The sequence below is a fragment of the Hypanus sabinus genome, chromosome 14 (genome assembly GCF_030144855.1).
Source record: "Hypanus sabinus isolate sHypSab1 chromosome 14, sHypSab1.hap1, whole genome shotgun sequence".
Taxonomy (NCBI): Eukaryota; Metazoa; Chordata; class Chondrichthyes; order Myliobatiformes; family Dasyatidae; genus Hypanus; species Hypanus sabinus.
In genome coordinates, this window is record NC_082719.1 from 102,389,837 (window position 1) to 102,415,529 (window position 25,693).

At 42.6% G+C, this 25,693-nt stretch overlaps 1 protein-coding gene across 2 annotated transcripts in view; it reads right to left on the reverse strand.

Moving 5' to 3' along the window:
• Positions 1–25,693, reverse strand: part of LOC132405026 (mothers against decapentaplegic homolog 4) — a 120,594-nt gene that overhangs the window by 58,489 nt on the left and 36,412 nt on the right. For both annotated transcript variants that reach the window (XM_059989723.1, XM_059989724.1), the window contains exons 3-4: positions 13,984–14,158; positions 2,613–2,642 (exon numbers count right to left, since the gene is read on the reverse strand). In XM_059989723.1, coding sequence (XP_059845706.1) covers positions 2,613–2,642; positions 13,984–14,158 — 205 coding nt within the window. The remainder of the gene's footprint in view (positions 1–2,612; positions 2,643–13,983; positions 14,159–25,693) is intronic.

A 25,693-nucleotide genomic window follows, 5' to 3' on the forward strand; every position in this document is an offset into this window, starting at 1 on the left:
ATTCTACTATGGAAATCGACTGCTGAAAAGTGTCCGGTTTGTGATTTGTTACAGATGAAGAACAATTTTCATTAAGTTTGTTGCTATTATAATGCTACCACTTCAGATTCAATGATGCTCCCATTCCAAAGATCCAGTTAAGTCATTAAAGTGCCAAATAATGTGTACTGATTTATGAAAGCCTCATTAGCAATTTCAACACTATCATAAAAATTCTATTTATTTTGCCACTTTTACATGCACAACTAATGCATTTGAGCAAAATGGCACTGAGCCACATGAGAATAAATGTTACAGAAATTCACACAAAATGCTGGAGGAACTCAGCAGATCAGGTAGCATCTATAGGAAGAAGTACAGTTGACGTTCCGGGCTGAGACCCTTCGTCAGGACTAACTGAAAGAAGAGATAGTAAGAGATTTGAAAGTAGCATCTTGAAAGGAGCAAAGGGGTGGGAAGGGAAAAATGGCCGAGGTGGTGCAGCAGAGAAATCCAGAGCTCAGGAACTTGCTAGTTATCACCAATGGATTTGTGGATGTGCACAGCAAAATTAAACATTATCATCTTGAGACATAGGGACTGAAGAGATGAGAGAGGATTTAAAAACACTTGATCTCATGTTCTCAATATTTATTGCTTATTTATTTATTAATTATTATCTTTTCCCTCTTTCATACTTGCAGTTTGTTGTTCTTTGCGTGCTGGCTGTTTGTCTAACCTGTTGTGCGCAGTCTTTCATTGTATTGTGTTTCTTGTAATTATTGTGAATGTCCACAAGAAAATGAATCTCAATGTTTTATATGATGACATATAGGTATTTGATACTAAATTTACTTTGAACTTTGAGGATTTCTAAGTCGTGGTTTGTTTTGCAGAGAGGTAATGTAGGTTTTGGAATAACCTCTAATAACAGAAAAAGAGCAAAGGAAGTCAGCTTGGGAGTGGGCTTAATACTCAAAATTAATTTATTATTAATGTAATAATTATTAACTATGAAAAATAATCTATTAATATATTAGTATATTTTAATATACTACCTTGAGATTCATTTTCTTGTGGGCATTCACAGTAGATACAAAGAAATACAATAGAATCAATGAAAATCTACACACAAAAACAATGTACAAAAGACAAGCTATGGAAATGCAAAACATAATAATAACTAAGTAAATAAATAATAATGAGAACATGAGTTGTAAAGTCCTCGAAAGTGAGTCCATACATAGGTTGTGGAATCACTTCCAAGTTGCTGTAAGTGAAGTTATCCATGTTAGTTGATGGGTAATAATTGTTGCTGAACCTGGTGATGTGGATCCCAAGTCTCCTGTATCTGCTTCTTGGTGGCAGCGGCAAAAAGGCAGCAAGAGGAGCGAGAGATGGGGGCTTGATGATGAAAACTATTTTGCCAGGCTGCCTCTCTCTAGATTCAGGTGCCCAATTCAAATACATTCCTCTGAACATGATTTTAAAAAATATTTTCTACGCTACATTCTGATACTTCCTGATTAGTGTTGATGGGTAAGTTATTTTAAGATGCCGGTAAGATTGTTTGCAGAAATGTGCTTTATTAAATTCTTAAGCTGATATAAGCCAATGCCGTAATGAATGGAGGGCTGCGATGACAAGTTTTCTGGGTTAAGGAAGGGATGCACAGGTCTGAAGTCACATTCCAGTTCACTATCAGCTGGTTGGATTGGAAAAAAAATATAATAGACCAGACCAGACCTGCTTTTGTTTACTACCAAGAGGTGTGTGAAGATATATTTGTGATGTGGAAAAGCAGAAATAAATCAATATAATCAAATCCTTAACACCTCTGCAGATGCTGGTAATCCAGAGCAACACACACAAAATTCTGGAAGAACTCAGTAGGTCAGGCAGCTTCAATGGAGAGAAACAAACAGATGAAGTTTCAGGCCGAGAACCTGGAAAGGAGGGGGGAAGAAGCCAGAATAAAGTGGTGGGGAGAGGGGAAGGAGCATAAGCTGGAAGGTGATAGAAGAAGTCATGTGGGCAGGGGAGAGAGTATGAAGATGATAGGCGGAAAAGGGTTGACAAAGAAAGAATTTGGTAGGAGATGAGAATGGACCATGAGAGAAAGGGAAGGAGGGGCATCAGAGGAAGGTGATAGGCACATGAAAAGAGAAGGGGTATGAGGGAATAGAAAAAGAATGGGCAATGAAAAAAGAGAGAAGGGGGATGGGTGATATATTACTGGAAGTTGGAGAAATCAATATTCATATCATCATCATTTAGTAATTAAACTATTCACCGACTCCTGTGCACATGCTAACTTTTCAGTTACATTTTCAATGCCAAGTTAAACACGCAAAACAAGGCTTGATTCAAAGTGACTGAGCCATTTCATTAATTGCGGGGTTGAAATTCTTTCTTCCATTCATGTTCAGGAGACTGAATACAACATTACAATTGAATTTAGCACCTGCACCTCTGAATTAATGCTAGCAGTGCAGACTTATAATTCCAGTATTCAGTACGTGAAGTGCAGAGTGCAGAAAGAGATTTACACTGATCAGCCAGCTTACAATCAGAAGATAAAAACCAATTAATTCACAACACCGATTAACCCAAAAGCAATTGATGTTTCTTACCTGAGCTTTGCAGCGTCAATCCTGAGAGATCTTCATTTAATGAAAAAATCAAAAATTAGTACTCATTTTATTTTATTCAAATATTACAATAATTTAACTACAGGTGCTTTTTCTTTAATAAATGTTAAATAAGATCAACATGAGAAAGCAATACATTCTACCACACTGATTGATACCAGTAATGCAGTGAAATCCACTCACTGTGCGGGATCCACGTCAGTCTGTAGAGATAGGTACCCAGGAGGACGTCAGCATCAGCGGTACCATAACAAATATACACAATACAGAATTGTGCTCAGGTTTATCAACTTTTAACAAACCTATTCACCTCCAACTCCCATTTCACGACTGAATACAGATACAATCTAACATAGTGGTTGCAAAGAGATGGAAACTTCTTAGGCCTCTGCTCCCACTTAGAAATTCCAAAGTTGCAACAATTACCACTAATTCAACTAAATGCAGCAATGTCCAATCTACAGCAATGAATAATCAGCCACTGAGGTCAAGTATCTTGATCCTAATGGTGGTTAGCCTTTTAATTTATTTCTGGGGTGTTTTCTTAAAACCAGAATCAGAATAAAAAGAACTATGCACATTTTATTATATAGATCAAAAATTTGAATACAGTACTCAAAAGTCCCTTGGTCCTACCATAGCAGCTCATCATAGTAAAACTGTAGTAGGGTAACTTGATTTTGGTTGCAGGCTAGAGGGACACAAATGGCAGTAAATTTACACATGTAGTTTGTATCCCAGCTCCCTAATGAAGTAGTTAAATACCATGTTCAATTAACAACTTTGAAAAGGTGTTTAAGAAGATTTATGCCAATGCTGGCCAGAAAGAATGACAAGTCTATAAATCAGTGAAATCAAATGAATCAAGGGCAATGGAAGCAGACAGACTAATTGTCTTTGTTTTTGCCACATGCTTGGAGATGGAGGCTGCCATTTTGTGAAGACACTCTAGTCTCCATTTTCAGAGCTTGACATGCTGGGCTTGATCAATGTTTTAAAGAAGACGCAATGATATTTCAGGTAATCTGCTGGACGGATGATCATTTCCAAATAATTTGTTATTAATAAGTTATTTGTGAGATGTTCTTTGGTTGGATATAACATGCAGGCTTTTGACTGTTGGAGTTAGTATCTGTTCTGCATGAATCCAGCTTGTTGCTGACTGAGAACAAAGAGCCATAAATTATCGACTGTCACTTGATGGGAAGAAGGCAATATATGGATGTTGGTTTGGAGCACAGCCAATAACAAGGTGTTAAAGGACAAATACATGACCTGTGGTCAATGACCCTGGAATGCAATATTTGAATTGATAAGGAAGGATATAAAAGTGGATGTCTTATGTGTGCTGGCAGCAGTAACTTTGAAGAATGACCATCGCAGTTACAAGCGAGAGCAACCTTGTGTGAAACACGAGGGTGAATCGGGACAAAGAGGAACGCCTGGCTAGCACAAACTCCCTTGCCGGGTAAAACCTTTGCTATTCTTTGACTATTCAGGAGAGTCAGAGATACTTAGTGTATGAATTCACGTACTTGTTTATTTAAACAATAAAGGTACTTGTCAGTAAATACAGATCTCTCTGTGCCTCACTAATCATTATTAGAAAAAGTATTTCTTTACAACACCAAAAAGCTTGTATAAAGTGGTAAGAAATTTAGTCATATAAAAACTGCATTGTATGATCAACAGATCTCAATACAAAAATGAAACTAACATAAGTATAAACATATTAACTACAATGTGTTGGATTAGATTGTTTAATTGGCATTATCTTTACAGTTTAATAATTAATGCCTGCTAGCACTTTTTTAGTACTTTTAACTGCTTTAATAACTGTGTAGTATGCTTCCTAGTGGCCACAGAATGTATACGCAGTTTAGTGTGTCTGGTTGTTGCAGTTCTTTGAATCATTCTGGAAAGCTTCTGAAGCTTTTCTGGTTCTCTGGCGTTTCATTATTTCAACAAGAGCTATCCAATTAGTTGACTCTTATCTATGAATTTGAATGTAATGTTTCTCATCTTTGGGGTATAAAAAGAGATGGCCATGAAAAATTGCCATCTTATTCTTCTTCTCTCCTCTCCCTTACTATACCTCTATCACAGTCCATTTTTAATTTTCTTTGTTCTATTAAAGCTTCATAAAATTCCTGTGAAGCAACAAGCTTTATGTCTCTTTTTTGACTTCCAAAAGAAGCCTGGATTAAAAACATCAGAATCTAACAGATGGTGCATTTGCAGTATTAACATGAGTAATAACTGATGTACATAAGATAATTTAATTTGATAGGGAGAAAGTAAAGATTGACATAGTAGTATTTCAGTGGAGTAAAGGAAATCACAGTGGCATGGGAGAGGGACTGGCCAAAGTAAACTGGAAGGAGATGCTGGCAGGGATGACAGCAGAGCAACAATGGCATGAGTTTCTAGGAAAAGTGAGGAAGGTGTAGGATAGATGTATTCCAAAAACAAAGGAATACTCAAATGGCAAAATGGTACAAACATGGCTTGGGAAGTCAAAGCTAATGTAAAAGCAAAAGATAGGACACATAACAAAGCAAAAATTAGTGGGAAGACAGAGGATTGGAAAGCTTTTAAACACCTAAAACTAAAAGAATCATTAGGAGGGAAAAGATGAAATATGAAAGCAAACTCACAAACTATTCCAATTTGGATAGTAAAAGCTTTTTCAAGGAGCTGAGAGTGGATATAGGACCGCTAGAAAATGAGGCCGGAGAAATAATAACGGTGGCCAAGGAGATGGCAAATGAACTGAGTATTTTGCATCAGTCTTCACTGTGGAATACATTAGCAGTGTGCCAAGATGTTGAAGTGTGTGAAGGAAGAGAAGTGAGTGCAGTTACTATTACAAGGGAGGTGGTCAAAAAGCTGAAAGACCTAAGGGTACATAAGTCACCCAGGCCAGATGAACTGCATCCTAGGGTTCTGAAAGAGGTAGCAGTAGAGATTACAGAGGCATTAGCAATGATCTTTCAAAAATCATTGGACTCTGGCATAGTGCCAGAGGACTCAAAAACTGCAAATATCACTCCACTCTTTAAGAAAGGAGGAAGGCAACAGAAAGGAAATTATAGGCAAGTTAGCCTAACCTCAGTGGTTGGGAAGATGTTGGAGTGAACTGTTAAGGATGAGATTATGGAGTAACTGGTGACACAGGACAAAGTCAGCATGGTTTCCTTAATGGAAAATTTTGCCTGACGAACCTGTTGGAACTTTTTGAGATTACAAGTAGGATAGATAAAGGGAATGCAGTGGATGTTGTATGTTTGGACTTTCAGAAGGCCTTTGACAAGGTGCCACACATGAGGCTGCCCATGGTATTACAGTAAATTTACTGGCATAGTTAGAGCATTGGCTGACTGGTAGGAAGCCGTGAGTGGTAAAGGATCCTTTTCTGGTTGGCTGCCAGTGACAAGTGGTGTTCCACAGGGGCTGGTGTTGGGACCGCTTTTTTTAATGCTGTATACGAATGATTTAGATGATAGAATAGATGGCTTTGTTGTCAAGTTTGCAGATGATAAAAAGATTGGTGGAGAGGCAGGAAGAGTTGAGTAAACAGGTAGGATGCAGAAGGACCTAGATTAGGAGAATGTGCAAGAAAGTGGCAAATGAAATACAATGTTGGAAAATGCATGGTAAAGCACTTAATAGAAATAAATCTGCAGACTATTTTCTAAACGGGGAGAAAAATCAAACAATCTGAGATGCAGATGCATTTGGGAGTCCTTGTGCAAAAAACCTTAAAGGTTAACTTGCAGGTAGCAGTTGTGGTGAGGAAGGCAAATGCCATGTGAGCATTCATTTCAAGAGGTCTAGAATACAAGAGCAGGGATTGATACTGAAGCTTTATAAAGCACTGGTCAGGCCTCACCTTGAGTATTGTGAATTGTTTTTAGCACCTCACCTAAGAAAAGATGTGCTGGCATTGGAAAGGGTTCAGAGTAGATTTACAAGGATGATTCCGGGAAGGTAAGGATTATCAAACGAGGAATATTTGGTGGCTCTGCATCTGTATTCGCTGGAATTTAGAAGGGGGTGGGGGATCTCAATGAAACCTTTTGAATATTGAAAGGTATAAATAAAGTAGATGTGGAAAGGATGTTCCCCATGGTGGGGGAGTAATACAAGAGGGCACAGCCTCAGGATAGAGGGGCATCCATTTAAAAATAGTGATGCGGAGAAATTGCCTTAGCTAGAGGGTGGTGAATTTGTGGAATTAATTACCATTGGAAACCAGGTCATTGGGTACATTTAAGGCAGAGCTTGATCAGTTTTTGATTGGACACAATATCAAAGGTTACAAGGATAAGGCGGGTTAGTGGGGCTGAGGAGGCGGAAAAGGATCAGCCATGATTGAATGGTGGAGCTGACTCAATGGGCCAAATGGCCTAATTTAGCTCCTATATGGTCTTAATATAGCTGTAATAAAATTAGTCCGTACAGCAATGGCATAAAAGACCAAGTACATCCTGCATTAAGATGAACAAAGCAGGCACATTAAAACCAATCCTTCAATGAAACCAAGCAAGCGGCATTACCTTCTTCTAACAAATAGTATAAATTGAAGTAACTCACAAAAAGCTATGGAGGGAAATGGACAATTGTTCTTTTAGGGTCAGAACCCTTGCCTGCAGTATTCTTTAACTATATAGCATGTTCAAATATGTTGACAGCAAATAAAGATAGTTTAGTGGAATATAACGACTGAATATTCACATAAAACTGGATCAGCAAATTTGTGGATTGCACCAAGATAGCAAGGAAGGCTATCAAAGCTTGCAGCAGGATCTGGACCAGCTGAAAAAGTGGGCTGAAAATGGCAGATGGTATTTAATGCAAATAAGTTGCACTTTGGTAGGACACACCAGGGTGGGACTTAAAACACTGAGTGGTAGAGCACTGAGGAGAACAGTAGAAAAAAGGGATCTGGGAATACAGAAAGTGGTGTCACAAGTAGATAGGGTTGTAGAGAGAGCTTTTGGCACATTGGCTTTCATAAACCAAAGTACTGAGTACAAGAATTGGGATGCTATGTTGAAGTAGTATAAGACATTGTGAGGCTAATCTGGAGTACTGTGTGCAGTTCTGGCCACCTAACTACATGAAAGATGTCGATAAGACTGAAAGAGTGCAGAGATTTACAAGGGTATTGCCAGAACTTGAAATATAAGGAAAGGTTGAATACGTTAGGACTTGATTCCCTGGAGTGTACGAGAATATGGGGAGATTTGATAGAGGTACATAAAATTATCACAGGTGTAAATAGAAAAATGTTTAAGGGGAACCTGAGAGAGAATTTCTTCACTCAGAGGGTGGTGAGAATGTGGAATCAGATGCCAGTAAAAGTGATGGATTCAGGTTCAATTTCAACATTTAAGAGAAACTGGCCCAACTAGCTACATCTGCCACCACTTCAATGACTGGCATCTGCCAACACTGCAAAAGGACTTGTGAATCACAGATTGGTCTCTTCAGTCATCTCAAGATCCACAAGTGACCAGACCAACCACAAAAGGAATCATACTCGACCACGAGCTATCACTGATGCTGATGATGGTCTGGATGCAGGTCAATGGGACTAGGCAGATCAATAGTTCAGCATGAACCAGCTGAGCTGAAGAGCCTATTTCTGTGCTATGACTATCGGCAAATCTGCAGCATCTGCTGCAGTGGCATGAACAGTCTCCAACCAAAACACTTTCAAAACACTAATAACTACCAGGTTATTAAACAAAATTCCAAACATGATACACAAAAGCATTGAAATTAATATAAAACTGAAGTGGAAGGCTGTTGAACTTAATATTTCAGGTTTTTCCAATTCTAATTGTTTTGATATTCATTATGCCTTACTTACATATCAAAATAACATAACTTAAGGTGGTAGGGAAATATTTTATCCTATTAATGATGAAAATCCCCTCAACATCAATCTTCACTTGATTTTTCTTACACAGAGTCACAGAACACTATAGTACAGAAACAGGCACTTCAGCTTATCTAGTCCATTAACCTGCTGAGTCCCACGAACCTGCATGCAGACCATAGTCCTCCATATCCCTCCCATCCATGTACCTATCCAAACTCTTCTTAATGTTGCGATTGAATCCGCATCTAATACTTCCCCTGACAGCCCGTTCCACACTCCCACCAGCCTGAGTTACAACCCATTTATGGGAACCCATGTTCCCATAAATATTTCACCTTTCCCCCTTAACCTATGACCTCTAGTTCTAGTCCCAACCAACCTCAGTGGAAGAAGTCTATTTGTAGTTACCCTATCTATATTCTCTGCTGCTTGTATTTACCTTATCTACACCCCAACTGAAGGCACACACTCAGCGATTCAGGAACAGCTTCTTCCTCTCTGCCATCCAATTCCTAAATGGACATTGAATGTTTGGACACGAACTCACTTTTTAAAAAAATATACAGTATTTCTGTTTTTGCACTTTTTTGTGATCTATTCAATATACACAGTTGATTTACTTCTTTATTATTATTTTTATTTATTAGATTTTTCCTCTGCTATATTATGTAATGCATTGAACTACTGCTGCTAAGTTAACAAATTTCACGTCACATACTGGTGATAATAAACCTGATTCTGATTCTGACTTGTAGCAGGGGTCGTATGAAGATTTACATCAAGACTCAGTACTGCATACTACTCCAATTTCTGGTCAAGAACTCCAAATCTATGGAAGATCCCTCAGTTTTTCCTTATTTCACTACTGCTTACAAAGTACATCACTAACTGTTGTCAACTAACTATTCTTCTAATCTCTATTGAACTGAGGACCAGAAACAGCTTGCACTCAGACTTGCTCCTCACTGAGGTGTTGCTATAGTGAAAATAAGTCTTCCCACAGGCCGTGACAGTCATGAATACCCTACCAGCACCAAAGTCCCGTCACTAGAACAGCAAGCTACATACTGCACTTTTTACCAGTGCTGCACACCTCACATGTATTTTGAATTACATTTTACTGACTTAATTGTGGTAGTATTTTGTTTATGTGCTATGTGTGTCATATGCATCATGGCTGCACCATGGTCCAGAGGAATGTTGTTTCTTTTGGTTGAATATTTGTACAGTCAGATGACAATAAACTCGAAGTCAATGCCTGTCAGGAAGTGACCCGGTTGAGGGAAGTGCCTGGTGTGAAAAGTGCTAGTCTTTAGCTCGAGAGTCTTCGGCGAGGAGGCTGAGGGAAGAGACTATGCCAGGCACAATTGGAAAGGGTGAAGACATGACCGCTAAGCTGATTCAGTGTGCTACATGCATGATGTGGGAGGTCAGGGACACTGATGGTGCCCCCGGCTGCTACAGCTGTGGAAAGTGTGTCCAGATTCAGCTTCTGAAGGACCATGTTGCAGCACTGAAGAAAGAACTGGATGACTTCAGGTTTATCTGTGAATACGAGAGATTTCTGGACAGGACCTACAGTGAGGTCGTTATACCGAGGATACCAGGAGAAAGGGGATGACAATGAGGAAGGAAAGGATGCTTGAAGTACAGGAGACCCCAGGGGATGTACCTCTCGTAAACAGGTTCACCCTCTTGGAAGCTGTCAGGACAGAAGATACTGCCAGTCTGAGAGGCAGACAGGTCTGCGAGCCGAAAATTGGCGCAGAAGCAGAGCCGAGGAGTCAGACATCAGGAAGAGCCTTGGTAGTAGGGGACTCCATAGTAAGATGTACGGAAAAGGGTTTCTGTGGCAACAGGCGAGATTTAAGGATGGTGTGTTGCCTCCCTGGTGCAAGGATCCAGGACATCACGGACCGATTGCAGGGAATCCTCAAGGGTGAAGGCGAACAGCCGGAAGTGGTAGAGCAAGTCAGCACAAATGACATTGGGAAGAAGAGGAAGGACATTCTGCAGCGGGTCTTCAAAGAACTCAGAAGAAGGCTGAAAAGCAGGACTTCCAGGGTGGTTATCTCTGGTTTGCTTCCAGTTCCTCGTGCTGGATAGGGCAGGAACAGGGAGATAATGGATGTGTGGCTGAGGAACTAGTGCAGGAAGCAAGGATTTATATTCTTGGACCACTGGGATCTGTTTTGGGGTAGGAATGAATTGTACAAAAGGGACGGGTTGCACCTTAATAGGTGGGGGACCAGCATTCTGGCAGACAGGTTTGCCACTGCAACATGGATGTGTTTAAACTAAGTAGTGGGGGAGGAGGGGATGAACTGGAAATATTAAGGGTGGAGTTAAAGGGAAAGTGAAAATAAGAAAAGTTAAAAAGGACAACAGAATCAATGGAGTAGAAAGCTCAAGAAGAGATCATACAGTATGGCCAAGTGAAATAGGAATTGATATGAAAGGAGAGGCAAGTAATGAATTAAAGGTATTATATATGAATGCACGAAGTATAAGGAATAAAGTAGATGAGCTTGAGACTCAGTTGGAAATTGGCAAGTACGATGGTGTGGGAGTAACAGAGACATGGCTTCAAGCGGACAGGGCCTGGGAAATGAATATTCAAGGATATACATCTTATCGAAAGGACAGACTGACTGGCAGAGGGGATGGGGTGGCTCTGTTGGTGAGGAATGATATTCAGTCCCTTGCGAGGGGGGACATAGAAACAGGGGATGTAGAGTCAGTATGGATAGAACTGAGAAATTCTAAGGGTAGAAAGACTCTAATGGGAGTTATCTACAGGCCCCCAAACAGCAGTCTGGATGTAGGGTGTAAGTTGAATGAAGAGTTAAAATTGGCATGTCGCAAAGGTAATGATACATTTGTCATGGGGGATTTCAACATGCAGGTAGACTGAGAGAATCAGAATGGTACTGGACCCCAAGAAAGGGAGTTTGTGGAGTGCCTCCGAGATGGGATTCTTAGAACAGCTTGTACTGGAGCCTACCAGGGAGAAGGCAATTCTAGATTTAGTGTTGTGCAATGAACCGGATTTGATCAGGGACCTCAAGGTAAAGGAACCATTAGAAGGAAATGACCATAATATGATATGTTTTAACCTACAATTTGAGAAGGAGAAGGGAGAATCAGATGTGTCAGTATTACAGTTGAACAAAGGGAACTATGGAGCTATGAGGAAGGAGCTGGCCAAAGTTCAATGGAACAATACCCTAGCAGGGAAGACAGTGGAACAACAATGGCAGGTACTTCTGGGAATAATGCAGAAGGTGCAGGATCGGTTCATTCCAAAGAGGAAGAAAGATCCTAAGGGGAGTAAGGGGCAGCCTTGGCTGACGAGGGAAGTAAAGGGCAGTATAAAAATAAAAGAGAAGTATAACTTAGCAAAGATGACCAGGAAACCGGGGGACTGGGAAGCTTTCAAAGAGCAACAGAAGATAACAAAAAAGGCAATACGCCAAGAAAAAATGAGGTACGAAGGTAAACTAGCCAAGAATATAAAGGAGGATAGTAAAAGCTTCTTTAGGTATGTGAATAGCAAAAAAAATAGTTAAGACCAAAATTGGGCCATTGAAGACAGAAACGGGTGAATTTATTATGGGGAACAAGGAAATGGCAGATGAGTTAACAGGTACTTTGGATCTGTCTTCACTAGGGAAGACACAAACAATCTCCCAGATGTAATAGTGGCCAAAGGAACTAGGGTAAAGGATGAACTGAAGGAAATTTATATTAGGCAAGAAACGGTGTTGGATAGACTGTTGAGTCTGAAGGCTGATAAGTCCCCGGGACTGATGGTCTGCATCCCAGGGTACTTAAAGAGGTGGCTCTAGAAATCATGGACGCATTGGTCATTTCTAATGTTCTATAGATTCAGGAGCAGTTCCTGCTGATTGGAGGGTGGCTAATGTTGTCCCACTTTTCAAGAAAGGAGGGAGAGAGAAAACAGGGAATTATAGACCGGTTAGCCTGACGTCAGCGGTGGGAAAGATGCTGGAGTCAATTATAAAAGGCACATTATTATTACGACACATTTGGATAGCAGTAGAAGGATCAGTCCGAGTCAGCATGGATTTATGAAGGGAAAATCATGCTTGACTAATCTTCTGGAGTTTTTTGAGGATGTAACTATGAAAATGGACAAGGGAGAGCCAGTGGATGTAGTGTACCTGGACTTCCAGAAAGCTTTTGATAAAGTCCCACATAGGAGATTAGTGGGCAAAATTAGGGCACACGGTATTGGGGGCAGAGTACTGACATGGATTGAAAATTGGCTGGCTGACAGGAAACAAAGAGTAGCGATTAATGGGTCCCTTTCGGAATGGCAGGATGTGACCAGTGGGGTACCGCAAGGTTCGGTGCTGTTTACAATATACATTAATGATTTAGATGAAGGGATTAAAAGTAACGTTAGCAAATTTGCCGATGACACAAAGCTGGGTGGCAGTGTGAAATGCCAGGAGGATGTTATGAGAATACAGGGTGACTTGGGCAGGTTGGGTGAGTGGGCAAATGTATGGCAGATGCAGTTTAATGTGGATAAATGTGAGGTTATCCACTTTAGTGGCAAGAACAGGAAGGCAGATTACTATCTAAATGGAGTCAAGTTAGGAAAAGGGGAAGTACAACGAGATCTAGGTGTTCTTGTACATCAGTCAATGAAAGCAAGCATGCAGGTACAGCAGGCAGTGAAGAAAGCTAATGGCATGCTGGCCTTTATAACAAGAGGAATTGAGTATAGGAGTAAAGAGGTCCTTCTGCAGCTGTACAGGGCCCTGGTGAGACCCCAGCTGGAGTCTTGTGTGCAGTTTTGGTCTCCAAATTTGAGGAAGGACATTCTTGCTATTGAGGGAGTGCAGCGCAGGTTCACAAGGTTAATTCCCGGAATGGCAGGACTGTCATATATTGAAAGATTGGAGCGACTGGGCTTGTATACACTGGAATTTAGAAGGATGAGAGGGGATCTGATTGAAACATATAAGATTATTAAGGGATTGGACACACTGGAGGCAGGAAGCATGTTCCTGCTGATGGGTGAGTCCAGAACTAGAGGCCACAGTTTAAGAATACGGGGTAGGCCATTTAGAACAGAGATGCGGAAAAACTTTTTCACCCAGAGAGTGGTGGATATGTGGAATGTTCTGCCCCAGAAGGCAGTGGAGGCCAAGTCTCTGGATGCATTCAAGAGAGAGTTAGATAGAGGTCTTATAGATAGCAGGGTCAAGGGATATGGGGAGAGGGCAGGAACGGGGTACTGACTGTATATGATCAGTCATGATCACAGTGAATGGTGGTGCTAGCTAGAAGGGCCGAATGGCCTACTCCTGCACCTATTGTATATTGTCTAATGTTATCACAGGCACCTGACCACAAGTAACTAAATCACAACAACCACTCACTATATATTTGCTAGTACATACATACAGAAAATAAAACAGAAGCCCTTACCAATGCCAGGAGAAACCACACGCTCATAGTGATAAGGGTTCACGCAGACACTGTCACATTTCAGGTCAAATGCATACTGACAATATTTTACATGTTTGAGTTCATTTTTGTGAAGATCAGGCCATCTCCAGAGTCTGGCGTAAATCACGTGTGGAAAACCTTTCCGTCCAGCAACCTGGGGAAAACAGGACTTTTTAAATATATAGATATATATTTATACATACACACAAAAGTAATCATAAACTATACAATACAACTATACAATAGTTAATTGGAATAGTGCAATAGCAAATATTGTGAATATGAATTTGAAACTTCAATTAAATAAAAAGAACAAATCAGGCTATGTAGAAAATCAGTCACGGGGACAGGCAAATTACTGAACTCGAAACAGACAACAAATGTTCTTTAGCATTGTTTGATATTTAAAATACATGATTTACCACATGAGGTCTCTCTGTTAGCTAGATTTTGTACTATTTTACAAGTTGACTGGGTCATCGGTTAATCAGGACAGCCACTCAATTCTTAAAGAACAAAACATAATCAAGAAAATAGCCAGGACTTCCTCATTTATTTGAAATACTGTGCTGCTTAACTCTTTAGGAGACTGTTGCCGAACAGTTTCTAACTAGCATCAGTGACGTGCACTTGAGTGGCCATTAGACTCTACACCATGCTTAGAGCAATCAGTCTTTAAATAGCACACACAAAATGCTAGAGGAACTCAGCAGGCCAGGCAGCATCCATGGAAAAAAGCACAGTCGACGTTTTAGGCCGAAACCTTTCGGTAGGACTAGAGAAAAAAGCAAAAAGTGAGGGGAGGGAAAGATGTGTTTGGTGGTGGGATCCAGTTCGACTTTCTACTTTCCGCAGGGATCGCTCCCTACACGACTCCCTTGTCCATTCGTCCCTCCCCAATGATCTCCCTCCTGGCACTTATCCTTGCAAGCAGAACAAGTGCTACACTTGCCCCTATTCCTCCTACCTCACTACCGTTTAGGGCCCCAAACAGTCCTTCCAGGTGAGGCGACACTTCACCTGTGAGTCTGTTGGGGTCATATACTGTGTTCAGTGCACTTGGTGTGGCCTCCTGCATATCAGTGAGACTCCACGTAGACTGGGAGACTGCTTCGCTGAGCATCTATGCTCTGTCTGCCAGAACAAGCAGAATCCCCCAGTGGCCACCCATTTCAATTCCACCTCCCACTGCCATTCCAACATGTTCATCCATGGCCTCCTCCACTGTTGTGGTAAGGCCACACTTAGGTTGGAGGAACAACACGTTATATTCCGGTTGAGTAGCCTCCAACCTGATGGCATGAACTTTGATTTCTCAAACTTCCAGTAATGCCCCCCCCCCACCTTTTCCTATCCCCTTTTCCCTCTCTCATGTTATTTCCTTGTCTGCCCATTGCCTCCCTCTAATGCTCCTTCACCTCACCCTTTCTTTCACCCATGGCCTTTTGTTTCTTTCACCAATCAACTTCCTAGCTTCATCCATTCCCCTCCAAGTTTCATATATCACCTCGTGTTTCTCTCTCCCCTCCTCTCATCTTTTAAATCTACTCGTCAGTTTTTTCCCCCCAGTCCTGCCAAAGGGTTTCAGCCTGAAACAGTAACTGCATTTTTTTTAAATAGATGCTGCCGGGCCTGCTGAGTTCCTCCAGCATTTTGTGTGTGCTGCTTGGATTTCAAGCATCTGCCAATTTTCTTGTTTGTTTTTAAATGGCATCAGTTGCATGTATTTGTGTTCAAATAGCAGTGAGTTTTGTCACTGACAGTTGGCAAGAAATAAACAGTAGGACAATTTGGAATTGTTTTGATCACTGCAGTTTTGATCACTGCAGTTTCAAACATTCAGGCCTGCACACTCCAGAACCAAGAAAAAGGCAAACGTGGACTAATAGCTGGCAAGAAACACTTGCGCAATAACAGTTCTAGGCAATGACACCTCCAAAAAGAGTGTCAGTCACCTATCTTCAACATTCAGTGACACAGAGTTCCCAGTATCAACATCCTACAGGGAGAGATACTGGGGTTGTGGATATACAAGTCTTTATTCATGACAACAAGCAAACATTCTCTTGGAGACGCTCTTGGCAGAGGCACACAAACCCAAAAGTACATCATATTTTTATACTCTTAAGATCAAAGGTAAACAGCATGTGATTCAGTACAATCTCAATGGTTAATGATGTTGTTTACTTTAATAATGCTTCCTTTGATTACATATCTATAGTGGGAGACACCTCTGACTGTTCACATACCCTTGCTGGGGCAAATTATTTGACAGTGGTATTCTAAAACCTTATAGAGACAGAGCCAGACTCCAGAGTACACAATAGGTCAGCTATTGATTGCAACTATACCTATGACTAAGTTTGATATCCAAGTGACAAGATCCATCTGGTCTGCCAGCTTGAACTCAAGTCAGAAAGGTCCAAGTAACTTAACCACGTTCCCTGGTTTATTGCACGCCAATTGCAATAGACCCAGTGTTTGAATCAGTTTAACTTCAATTTTTTGCATACAATTTAAATTAAGAACTGAAAATCGGTACTTGATTGAATTAATATCCGCTGTATTCACATTGGGTAGTGGGGTGGAGATACGTCTCAACCAAAGGAAGTACAAGGCTCTCCTTTTTACTAGCCTACAGGTCACCCTTGGGCAAGATGTAGCATCTGCTTATCACCCCCTTCCCTAATCAGTCATGTGAAGCCATTGGAGCAGGTGGCAGATGGACGTATAAGCAGATGGTGCATATCACAAGTCCTGGTTATGCGACCACTGACGCCAGGCTGACAATCTCTGCAGTGTATTGATAATGACTGGGGACACCTGTCATGGACCATGATTGCCAACATCACATGACACTGCACATAACATAAGAAGGCCACAGTGACTAGACACTCAAATTCAGAAGCCACAGGAATACCGTGACTACAAAGCAAATCAGAGATTGGGATCCCTGTGAGTGACTCACTTCTTCACTTCTCAACACCCTCCCACAAATGTACCCCCTAATCTCCCAGGTGCGTGACCATGTAGTAACTGAAATGCTTCCATGCACAGTGCCTTGTTGATGTGCAGCTGGAATTCCAGCTGCACATCACAAGGCACTGTGCATGGAAGCATTTCAGTTACTACATGTGTCACGCACCTGGGAGATTAGGGGTACATTTGTGGGAGGGTGTTTTATAAGTGAATAAGTGAATGTCACTCACAGGTATGATCCAATTCTAACTGAAACCTTTACTTTGAATATTTCAGAGCTTCAATGCATTTTAGTCAGTATTTCAAGTTACAATACAGGTTTCCCCTGCTATTTGAAGGTAGAGTGTTCCTATGAAACAGCTTGCAAGCCAAAATGCTGTAAAGCGAAGAAGCAATTACCATTAATTTATATGGGAAAGATTCTTGAGCGTTCCCAGGCCCAAAAAAATAACCTAACAAATCAAACCAAATAACACATAAAACGTAAAATAACACTAACATATAGTAAAAACAGGAATTATATGATAAATATACACCCTATATAAAGTAAAAATATTGTACATACAGTGTAGTTTCACTTATCAAACTCAGGAAGTGAGTGAGCCAAAATCCATTTGGAGAAGAAAAAAAAATCGGCACGTACACGCCTACGCATGTTCACGCATGCGTACGCACGTACACACATACACATGCACAAACAACTGTCCGCACAAGGCTTCACGGTCATTGTAGTCTATCTCGGGGTAAACCCACGTATAAAGTGAGCGTCTTTTTTTCGTAAAAGCGAAAATCCTCTTTGGTTAGTGAAAACAGGTTCTAATGTAGGTCTTTCGTAACAGCAAACTGTCGTAAAGCAAACGTTCGAAAAATGGGGGGGGGGCACCTGTACTGTTATCAATTGTAACAATAAACACAGAATGGAGGTCAGTAGCTCAGTGTTATTAAACTGACAGCCCGCTAAACACCAATGCTGTCTAGTCTTTACTTTTGCTGTTGTGCCTATCAGTTCTTCTGACTTCATGCCATCATTTACTTGTGTTGTGAGCTGTGATTTCTGTTTGATACGCATATTCCAAAAATACATTTAAAGTGCCACGCAGATTTCAGGCTGTGTAAAAATTTCCCACTCAGAGCAATAGCTGGTCTGTGTAGCTGTATGAAAATATTAGAGGGATTGTTGCCTCCCACACTATACAAGGCACAGTTCATGGGATATTCTCCACTTCTGGACTACTACTGCTCCAACATCATTCAATAAGCTTGATATCATGTATGAAAGAAAGGAAGGTACCCTCATAAGCAAACAAAAACATACAGGGCAAAGTAGTTAAAGATTATCACCCCCCCCCCCCCCCCGGACCTGGGGTCATAGGAGCAGAATTAGACCATTCAGCCCACTGAGCCTCTCCATCATTCTATCATGGCTGATCCCAGATCCTATTCAAACCCATATACCTGCCTTCTCGCCATATCCTTTGATGCCCTGACCAATCAGGTAGCGATCAACTTCTGCCTTAAATATACCCACTGACTTGGTCTCCACCACTGTGGCACAGCATTCCACAGATTCACTACTCTCCAGCTAAAAAAATTCCTCCTTACTTCTGTTCTAAAGGGTCGATCTGTAGTAATGCGCTACACACAGTGCTGAAATAACGACACGCAGTAAGTCGTTTCGAGACTAGTTTATTCAAACTTCGTGGTGCTGGCATTTAAATCCCTAGCGCCCGCCCTCTCCAGGCGGAAATGACACCGGAGGTACATTACTAAAGTCTCCCCCCAAGCACTGGCTATTTGTGAGCCGGTTTGCCTGCGCAGAAAGTGGGTCGCCACATAACCCCCCCCCCCCCAAGAACCGGCGATACACCCCCCCAATGTCCACAGTCTGGATCAGCCTCTGTTTGGGCGGTCTGCCTCTGCGCCGCGGTGCCTGAACCTCAACCGGCTGCGCCAAGTTCACATGGGCTGGTTTGAGTCGGTCCACCGTGAAAACCTCCTCTTTCCCCCCAATGTCCAGAACGTACGTGGACCCGTTGTTGTTGATCACCTTGAACGGCCCCTTGTACAGCTGCTGTAGCGGCACCCAGTGCCCGCCCCTTCGTACAAACACAAACTTACAGTTTTGCAGGTCTTTGGGTATATGGGTTGGGGTCCGTCCGTGCTGTGAAGTTGGTACGGAGGCCAGGTTGCCAAGCCTTTCACGTAGCCAGTCCAGGATTGCTGTGGGTTCTTCCTCTTGCCCCCCTGGGGCTGGTATGAACTCTCCCGGGATGGTCAGGGGCGTGCCGTACACCAACTCAGCCTACGAGGCGTGCAGATCCTCTTTGGGCGCTGTACGAATTCCAAGCAAGACCCAGGGAAGCTCGTCCACCCAGTTAGGTCCTCTCAGGCGGGCCATGAGAGCCGACTTCAAGTGACGGTGGAAGCGTTCCACCAGTCTGTTCAACTGTGCGTGGGTAGGCAGTTGTGTGGTGCAGCTGCATTCCCAACAGGCTGGCCACAGCCGACCACAGGCTGGAGGTGAACTGGGCACCTCTGTCGGAGGTAATGTGGGCCGGCACCCCAAAGCGTGCTACCCAGGTTGCGATCAGTGCTCAGGCGCAGGAATCGGCAAATGTGTCAGTGAGCGGGACCGCCTCTGGCCACCTCGTGAACCGGTCTACCATCGTTAGGAGGTACCGCGCTTCTCGGGACACTGGTAGGGGGCCCACGAAATCCACATGAATGTGATCGAACCTCCGGTGGGTGGGTTCGAACTGCTGTGCCGTTGCACCTTGGCTGTCAGCCGGACGGTTGTCCTGATAGATGGGTGTGCCAAACTGTGTATGGAGTCGAAAACTCGCCGCCTCCAGGCTGCCAGGATGATGGGGCAAGGTTGGCCGGTAGCCACATCGCACAGGAGGGTCCTATCACCTGGGCCTACAAGAAAGTCCTGCAGCTGCAAACCCGAGACTGTGGTCCTGTAGCTGGGCATCTCATCGTCTGCCTGCTGCGCCTCCACCAGTGCTGCATCGTCCACCCCCAGGGACAGGGCCTGGACAGCTGGTCTGGAGAGTGCGTCCACCATGACGTTGTCCTTCCCCGAGACATGCTGGACGTCCGTCATGTACTCCCGAGATGTAGGACAGATGTCGCTGCTGGCGAGTCAACCAGGGATCGGACACCTTTATGAACACGCAGGTCAACGGTTTGTGGTCCGTGAACGCAGCAAACGGCCTGCCTTCCAAGAAGTACCTGAAATGCCAGATCGCCAGGTATAGCACCAACAGCTCCTGGTCGAAAGCACTGTACTTGAGTTCGGGTGGTCGTAGGTGCTTGCTGAAGAACGCCAGGGGTTGCCAGCGCCCCTCGATGAGCTGCTCCAGCACCCCACTGACTGCTGTGTCGGATGCGTCCACCGAGAGGGCGGTCGGAACGTCCGTTCTGGGGTGCACCAGCATCACAGCATCTGCCAAGGCTTCCTTGGCTTTAACGAAAGCGGCCCTGGCCTCCTCATCCTAAGTAATGTCCTTGCCTTTACCCGACACCAGGGTGTACAAAGGGCGCATGATACGGGCTGCTGAGGGGAGGAAACAGTGGTAGAAGTTCACGGAAATGACGTCGGAGGTATATTACTAAAGTCTCCCCCCGCGCGTGAGCCGATTTGCTGGTTCGCCTGTGCAGAAAATGGGTCGCCATAGTTCCTCAATTCTGAGGCTTTGCCCTCTAGTTATAGATACCCCCACCATAGGAAACATCCTCTCCATATCCACCCTATCTAGTCCTTATCATGTTCAATTAGCACGATACTATTACAGCTTGGGGTGCCAAGAGTTCATTGATCTCTGTTTGAAGTTTGTATGTCCTACGGTTAGTATGTTAATTGGTCATTGTAAATTGACCTGTGATTAGGCTAGGTTTAAACTGGAGGTAGCTGGGCGGCTCATCTCAAAGGGCCTGTGTCACACTGTATCTCCAAATAAAATAAGACACTTACTCAATTCACAACAGTTGTTCTAGTGAACCCACCCAGTTTCTAGGGAGCACAAGAACCAAGGATCCCAGAGTATTAGAAGTGAGCTGTGGGGAGCATGGACCCCAGCTAGCTGGAAAAACAAAGATTAGCTTTATTTGTTACATGTATATCCAAACATCAGACCACATAATGGAATGTATCTTTTGCATCAACAATCAACATAGATATACTGGGGACAACCTGCAGGTACCTGCACACATTCTAGCACCAGCTCAGCATGCCCACAATGCTCAGCAGAACAACACAGAACATAACAAAACAGAATGTAACCAGCAACAGCAAAACAAATCCTGCTCTTTCCTCCCACTCACCCAACCACCAATGCACACACAGCCCTCTAACCTATGACAGGCTGCCCATGGCCCCAGTTTCAGCAGCCTCATGGATTTCCAAACACTGGGCCCCAACTTCCCCAGTGGACTTGCAGACTTGGGGCTCAGGACTTTGGGCCTTGACTGCTGGACTTCCATCAACCTTCAGGAAGAATGGAACTGTACTAGTGGGAGCTGGCATGGGCACAATGAACACAATGACCTCTTACATTGTATGTAGCAAGTTCAAGTGGAAACCAGAATAGGACACTGAATCACTAATACTGATTTCTTACCTTGGTTACCAACGATGACGAGACAGCTTACAGAAAGGAGGCACAAGAGCTTGAGACCTGATGCCAGGGAAATAACCTCTTACTTAATGTCAACAAGACAAAGGAGATGGTTATCAACTTCATATGCCTCTTTACATCAGTGCCAGCAGTTTCAAACTCCGGTGAGTGCACATTACACACAGCTTCTCATGGTCCCGGGCACATCCTACACAATCAGGAAAGCTCACCAATGTCTCTACTCTCTGAGGAGGCTGAAGAGAAATGGACTATGCACGCATCATTCTACATATGCATAGTAGAGGGTATCTGAACATGCTGCATCACTGCAGGGTATGGAAACCGCACTGCGGCAGACAGGGAGTCTCTACAATGAGTAGTCAAAACTGCCCAATGCATCACCAGCATTAGCCAACCCGTCATTAAGAACATATATACAGAAAGGTGCTGGCAAAAAGGTCAGTAATATCATGTAGGATCCTACCCATCCTGCTCATGGACAGTTTGTCCCACTCCATCAGGGAGAAGGCTACAAAGCATTTACACCAGGACCACCAGACTCAAAAACATTACTTTCCACAAACAGTAAGGCTGATCAACGTGTCCATCTGCCAACCAACCCCTCCACACCCCCAACTACCACTACTTTTATCATTTTCCATCACCTTATGTACAGACACTCCTGTGCCTAGCATCACTTTATGGAAGTTCTTGTGTATTTATATTTATTGTGCTTTTTATTATTATTGTGCTATTTATCTTATTTGTTTTTTTGTGAGCCACATCAGATCCAGAATAACATTTATTTTGTTCTCTCTTACACTTGTGTACTGGAAATAACATTAAACAATCTTGAATTGAGAATATTCTCAATGAATATTGAATACATACATAGCTTAAGCAGCAGATCAGGCAAGAAAGGTATTTTAAGAAAAGTCTTAGAAAAGCATAGCTTCTGTTTGTACGGTAAAGAAAAAGAGCCTGGCTTACTGTGACATGTTGAGAATGTAAGCAAGGATTCAAGGCACACATACCAACTAAGGAACAACTGCTTCACCAACTTCAAAGTATAATCCATGGTTAACCTTAAACATCTCTACTGTGAATGGTGGTTGATCTTGCAAATAAGGAATTTGAAAGTTATCAAGATCTGTAACTGCTGACCAATTCTGCACAAAAATGTAATTTCAGAACGGTATGGTGGACAGGGGTCATGCTGTTCTTCTTGTGCACAAGTAAATAAAGTGTAGTTGAGGAATGGGTGAGAGTTTTTTTAAGAGTCGGGCTAATTGGCAAACACATCACTACAGAGCTGAGTAACTGACATGGATTTACTCACAAGTTCACAAAAGGCCCTCATAAGAAACCTAACTAAAGTTAACACTGAGGAATAGCAGATTCCTCTTTAGGAAACTGGTATCAAGTCAAGTCAAGTCAAGTCCATAAGACAAAGGAGCAGAAGTTGGTCATTTGGCCCATCGAGTCTGCTCCACCATTTCATCATGGGCTGATCCAATCTCCCCTTTAGTCTCATTCCCCTGCCTTCTCACCATAATCTTTGATGCCCTGACTACTCAGATACCTATCAATCTCTGCCTTAAGTACACACAATGTCTTAGCCTCCACTGCTGCCCGTGGCAAAAAATTCCATAGATTCACCACCCTCTGGCTAAAAGATTTTTTTAAAGTCACTTTTTATTGTCACTTTGACCATAACTGCTGGTACAGTACATATTAAAAATGAGACTTTTTCAGCACCATGGTGCTACATGAAACAATACAAAAACTACACTGAACTACGTAAAATAACACAAAATCTAAACTAGACTACAGACCTATCCAGCACTGTATAAAGTGCACAAAACAATGCAGGCATTACAATAAATAATAAACAATAGGCACAGTAGATGGCAGTAAGTTGGTGTCAGTCCAGACTCTGAGTATTGAGGAGTCTGATGGCTTGGGGGAAGAAACTATTACATAGTCTGGTCGTGAGAGCCCGAATGCTTTGCTGCCTTTTCCCAGATGGCAGGAGGGAGAAGAGTTTGTATAAGGGGTGCGTGGGGTCCTTCATAATGCTGTTTGCTTTGCGGATGCAGCGTGTGGTGTAAATGTCTGTAATGGCGGGAAGAGAGACCCCAATGATCTTCTCAGCTGACCTCACTATCCGCTGCAGGATCTTACGATCTGAGACGGTACAATTCCCGAACCAGGCAGTGATACAGCTGCTCAGGATGCTCTTGATACATCCTCTGTAGAATGTGGTGAGGATGGCAGGGGGGAGGGACTTTCCTCAGCCTTCACAGAAAGTAGAGACGCTGCTGAGCTTTCATTGCTATGGAGATGGTGGGAACAATAGGCTCAATTTCACTCCTGTCCTGCAAAGTTTTAATAAACTATTAAAACAATAAGATTAAAACCCTCACATCCAAGAGTGTCATATGTTATTATAGTATTCACACCAGAACCACCAGACTGAAAAGCAATTACTTCTCCCAAGCCATCAGGCTGAACAACACTTCCACCCAGTAACACACACCTCCACACCCCCAACCACCATTAGATACACGTTATCTAGCACCATTTTATGTACATGCAGTCCAGCCCTGAAAAGGGTCTCAGCCCAAAACGGTGACTGTTTATTCATTTCTATAAATACTGCCTGACCTGTTGAATACTTCCAATGTTTGTGTGTGTTACTTCGGTTTTCCAGCATTTGCAGAATTTCTTGTGTTTACAAATATAATAGTTCCTTGTATATTTTAATAGGATTACTTTTATATTTATATTTTCTGTGGTTTATTATTGGGTTTTTATGCTGATTGTATTTTTTTAAAGCTGCACTGGACCCAGAACAACAATCGTTTTGTTCTTCTTTACACTCATGCTGAAGAATGACAATAAATTATCTTGACTCTCAGCCAAATGTGTACTTGTAGTCCCAGGTCCTTCTGTCCCACAGCTATGAATCCTATCTTTGTTCAACAGTTCAAAATATATCATGCTTACCAAAGTTGAAATCCCCGTGGTACTCTCCTGCCAATCTAGTTAAAATTCTCTCCAGTTGCAAAAGCATATTTCCCCTCTAGGATATAAGACCATAAGACATACGAGCAGAAATAGGCCATGCAGCCCAATGAATCTGCTCCACCATTCCACCATGGCTGATCCCAGATCCCACCCAACCCCATACACCTGCCTTCTTGCTATATCCTTTGATGCCCTGGCCAATCAGGAAACTATCAACTGTCTTAAATATTCTCACAGACTTGGCCTCCACCACAGTCAGTGGCAGAGCATTCACAGATTTACAACTCTCTGACTCAGAAAATTTCTCCCTACCTCTGTTCTAAAGGGTCACCCCTTAATTTAGAGGTTGTGCCCTCGAGTTCTGGATACCCCACCGTAGGAAACATTCTCTCCACATCCATCCTATCTAGTCCTTTCAACATTTGGTAGGTATCAATGAGATCCCCACAGTAGTACCAGCCCAAAGCTGCCAAACACTCCTCATATATTAACCCCATTCATTCCCACTCTCCAATGACAACACATCCCTTCTGAGATATGGGGCCCAAAATATGTTGACAATACTTCGAGCAGTCTCACTAGTGTCTTATAAAGGCTCAGGGTTATCCCCTTGAAATAAATGCCAACATTGCATTTGCCTTCTTTACCACAGACTCAACCTGTCAATTAAACTTGCATATCTTCTCTCAAGTCCCTCAGCACCTCTGATGTTTTATGGGAAAAGGGTTATAAATTTATATTGCGCCACCCGGCAACCCTGATAATTTTTTTGGATGACGGAAAAAGAAGATCTTTTACTGATTATCGGGATGCGGAAGAATTTGCACAAGAACTCCCAAATATTCGCTAACCACAGCCAAAGATCTAAAAGTGAAACGGATTAAAGATGAAGACACAAGCGGCCCTCACCAGTATCAATTATCACTCCCATCCGTCCAACAATCTCTTTGACCCCTGCACCCCCACCCCCCCCCCCCCCAAACACCGTCAGGCAGAAAGTACCACAACACTTGGACAGGACCTGTTAGGACAAGAAATAGCTTCTTCCCCTAGACAACTGA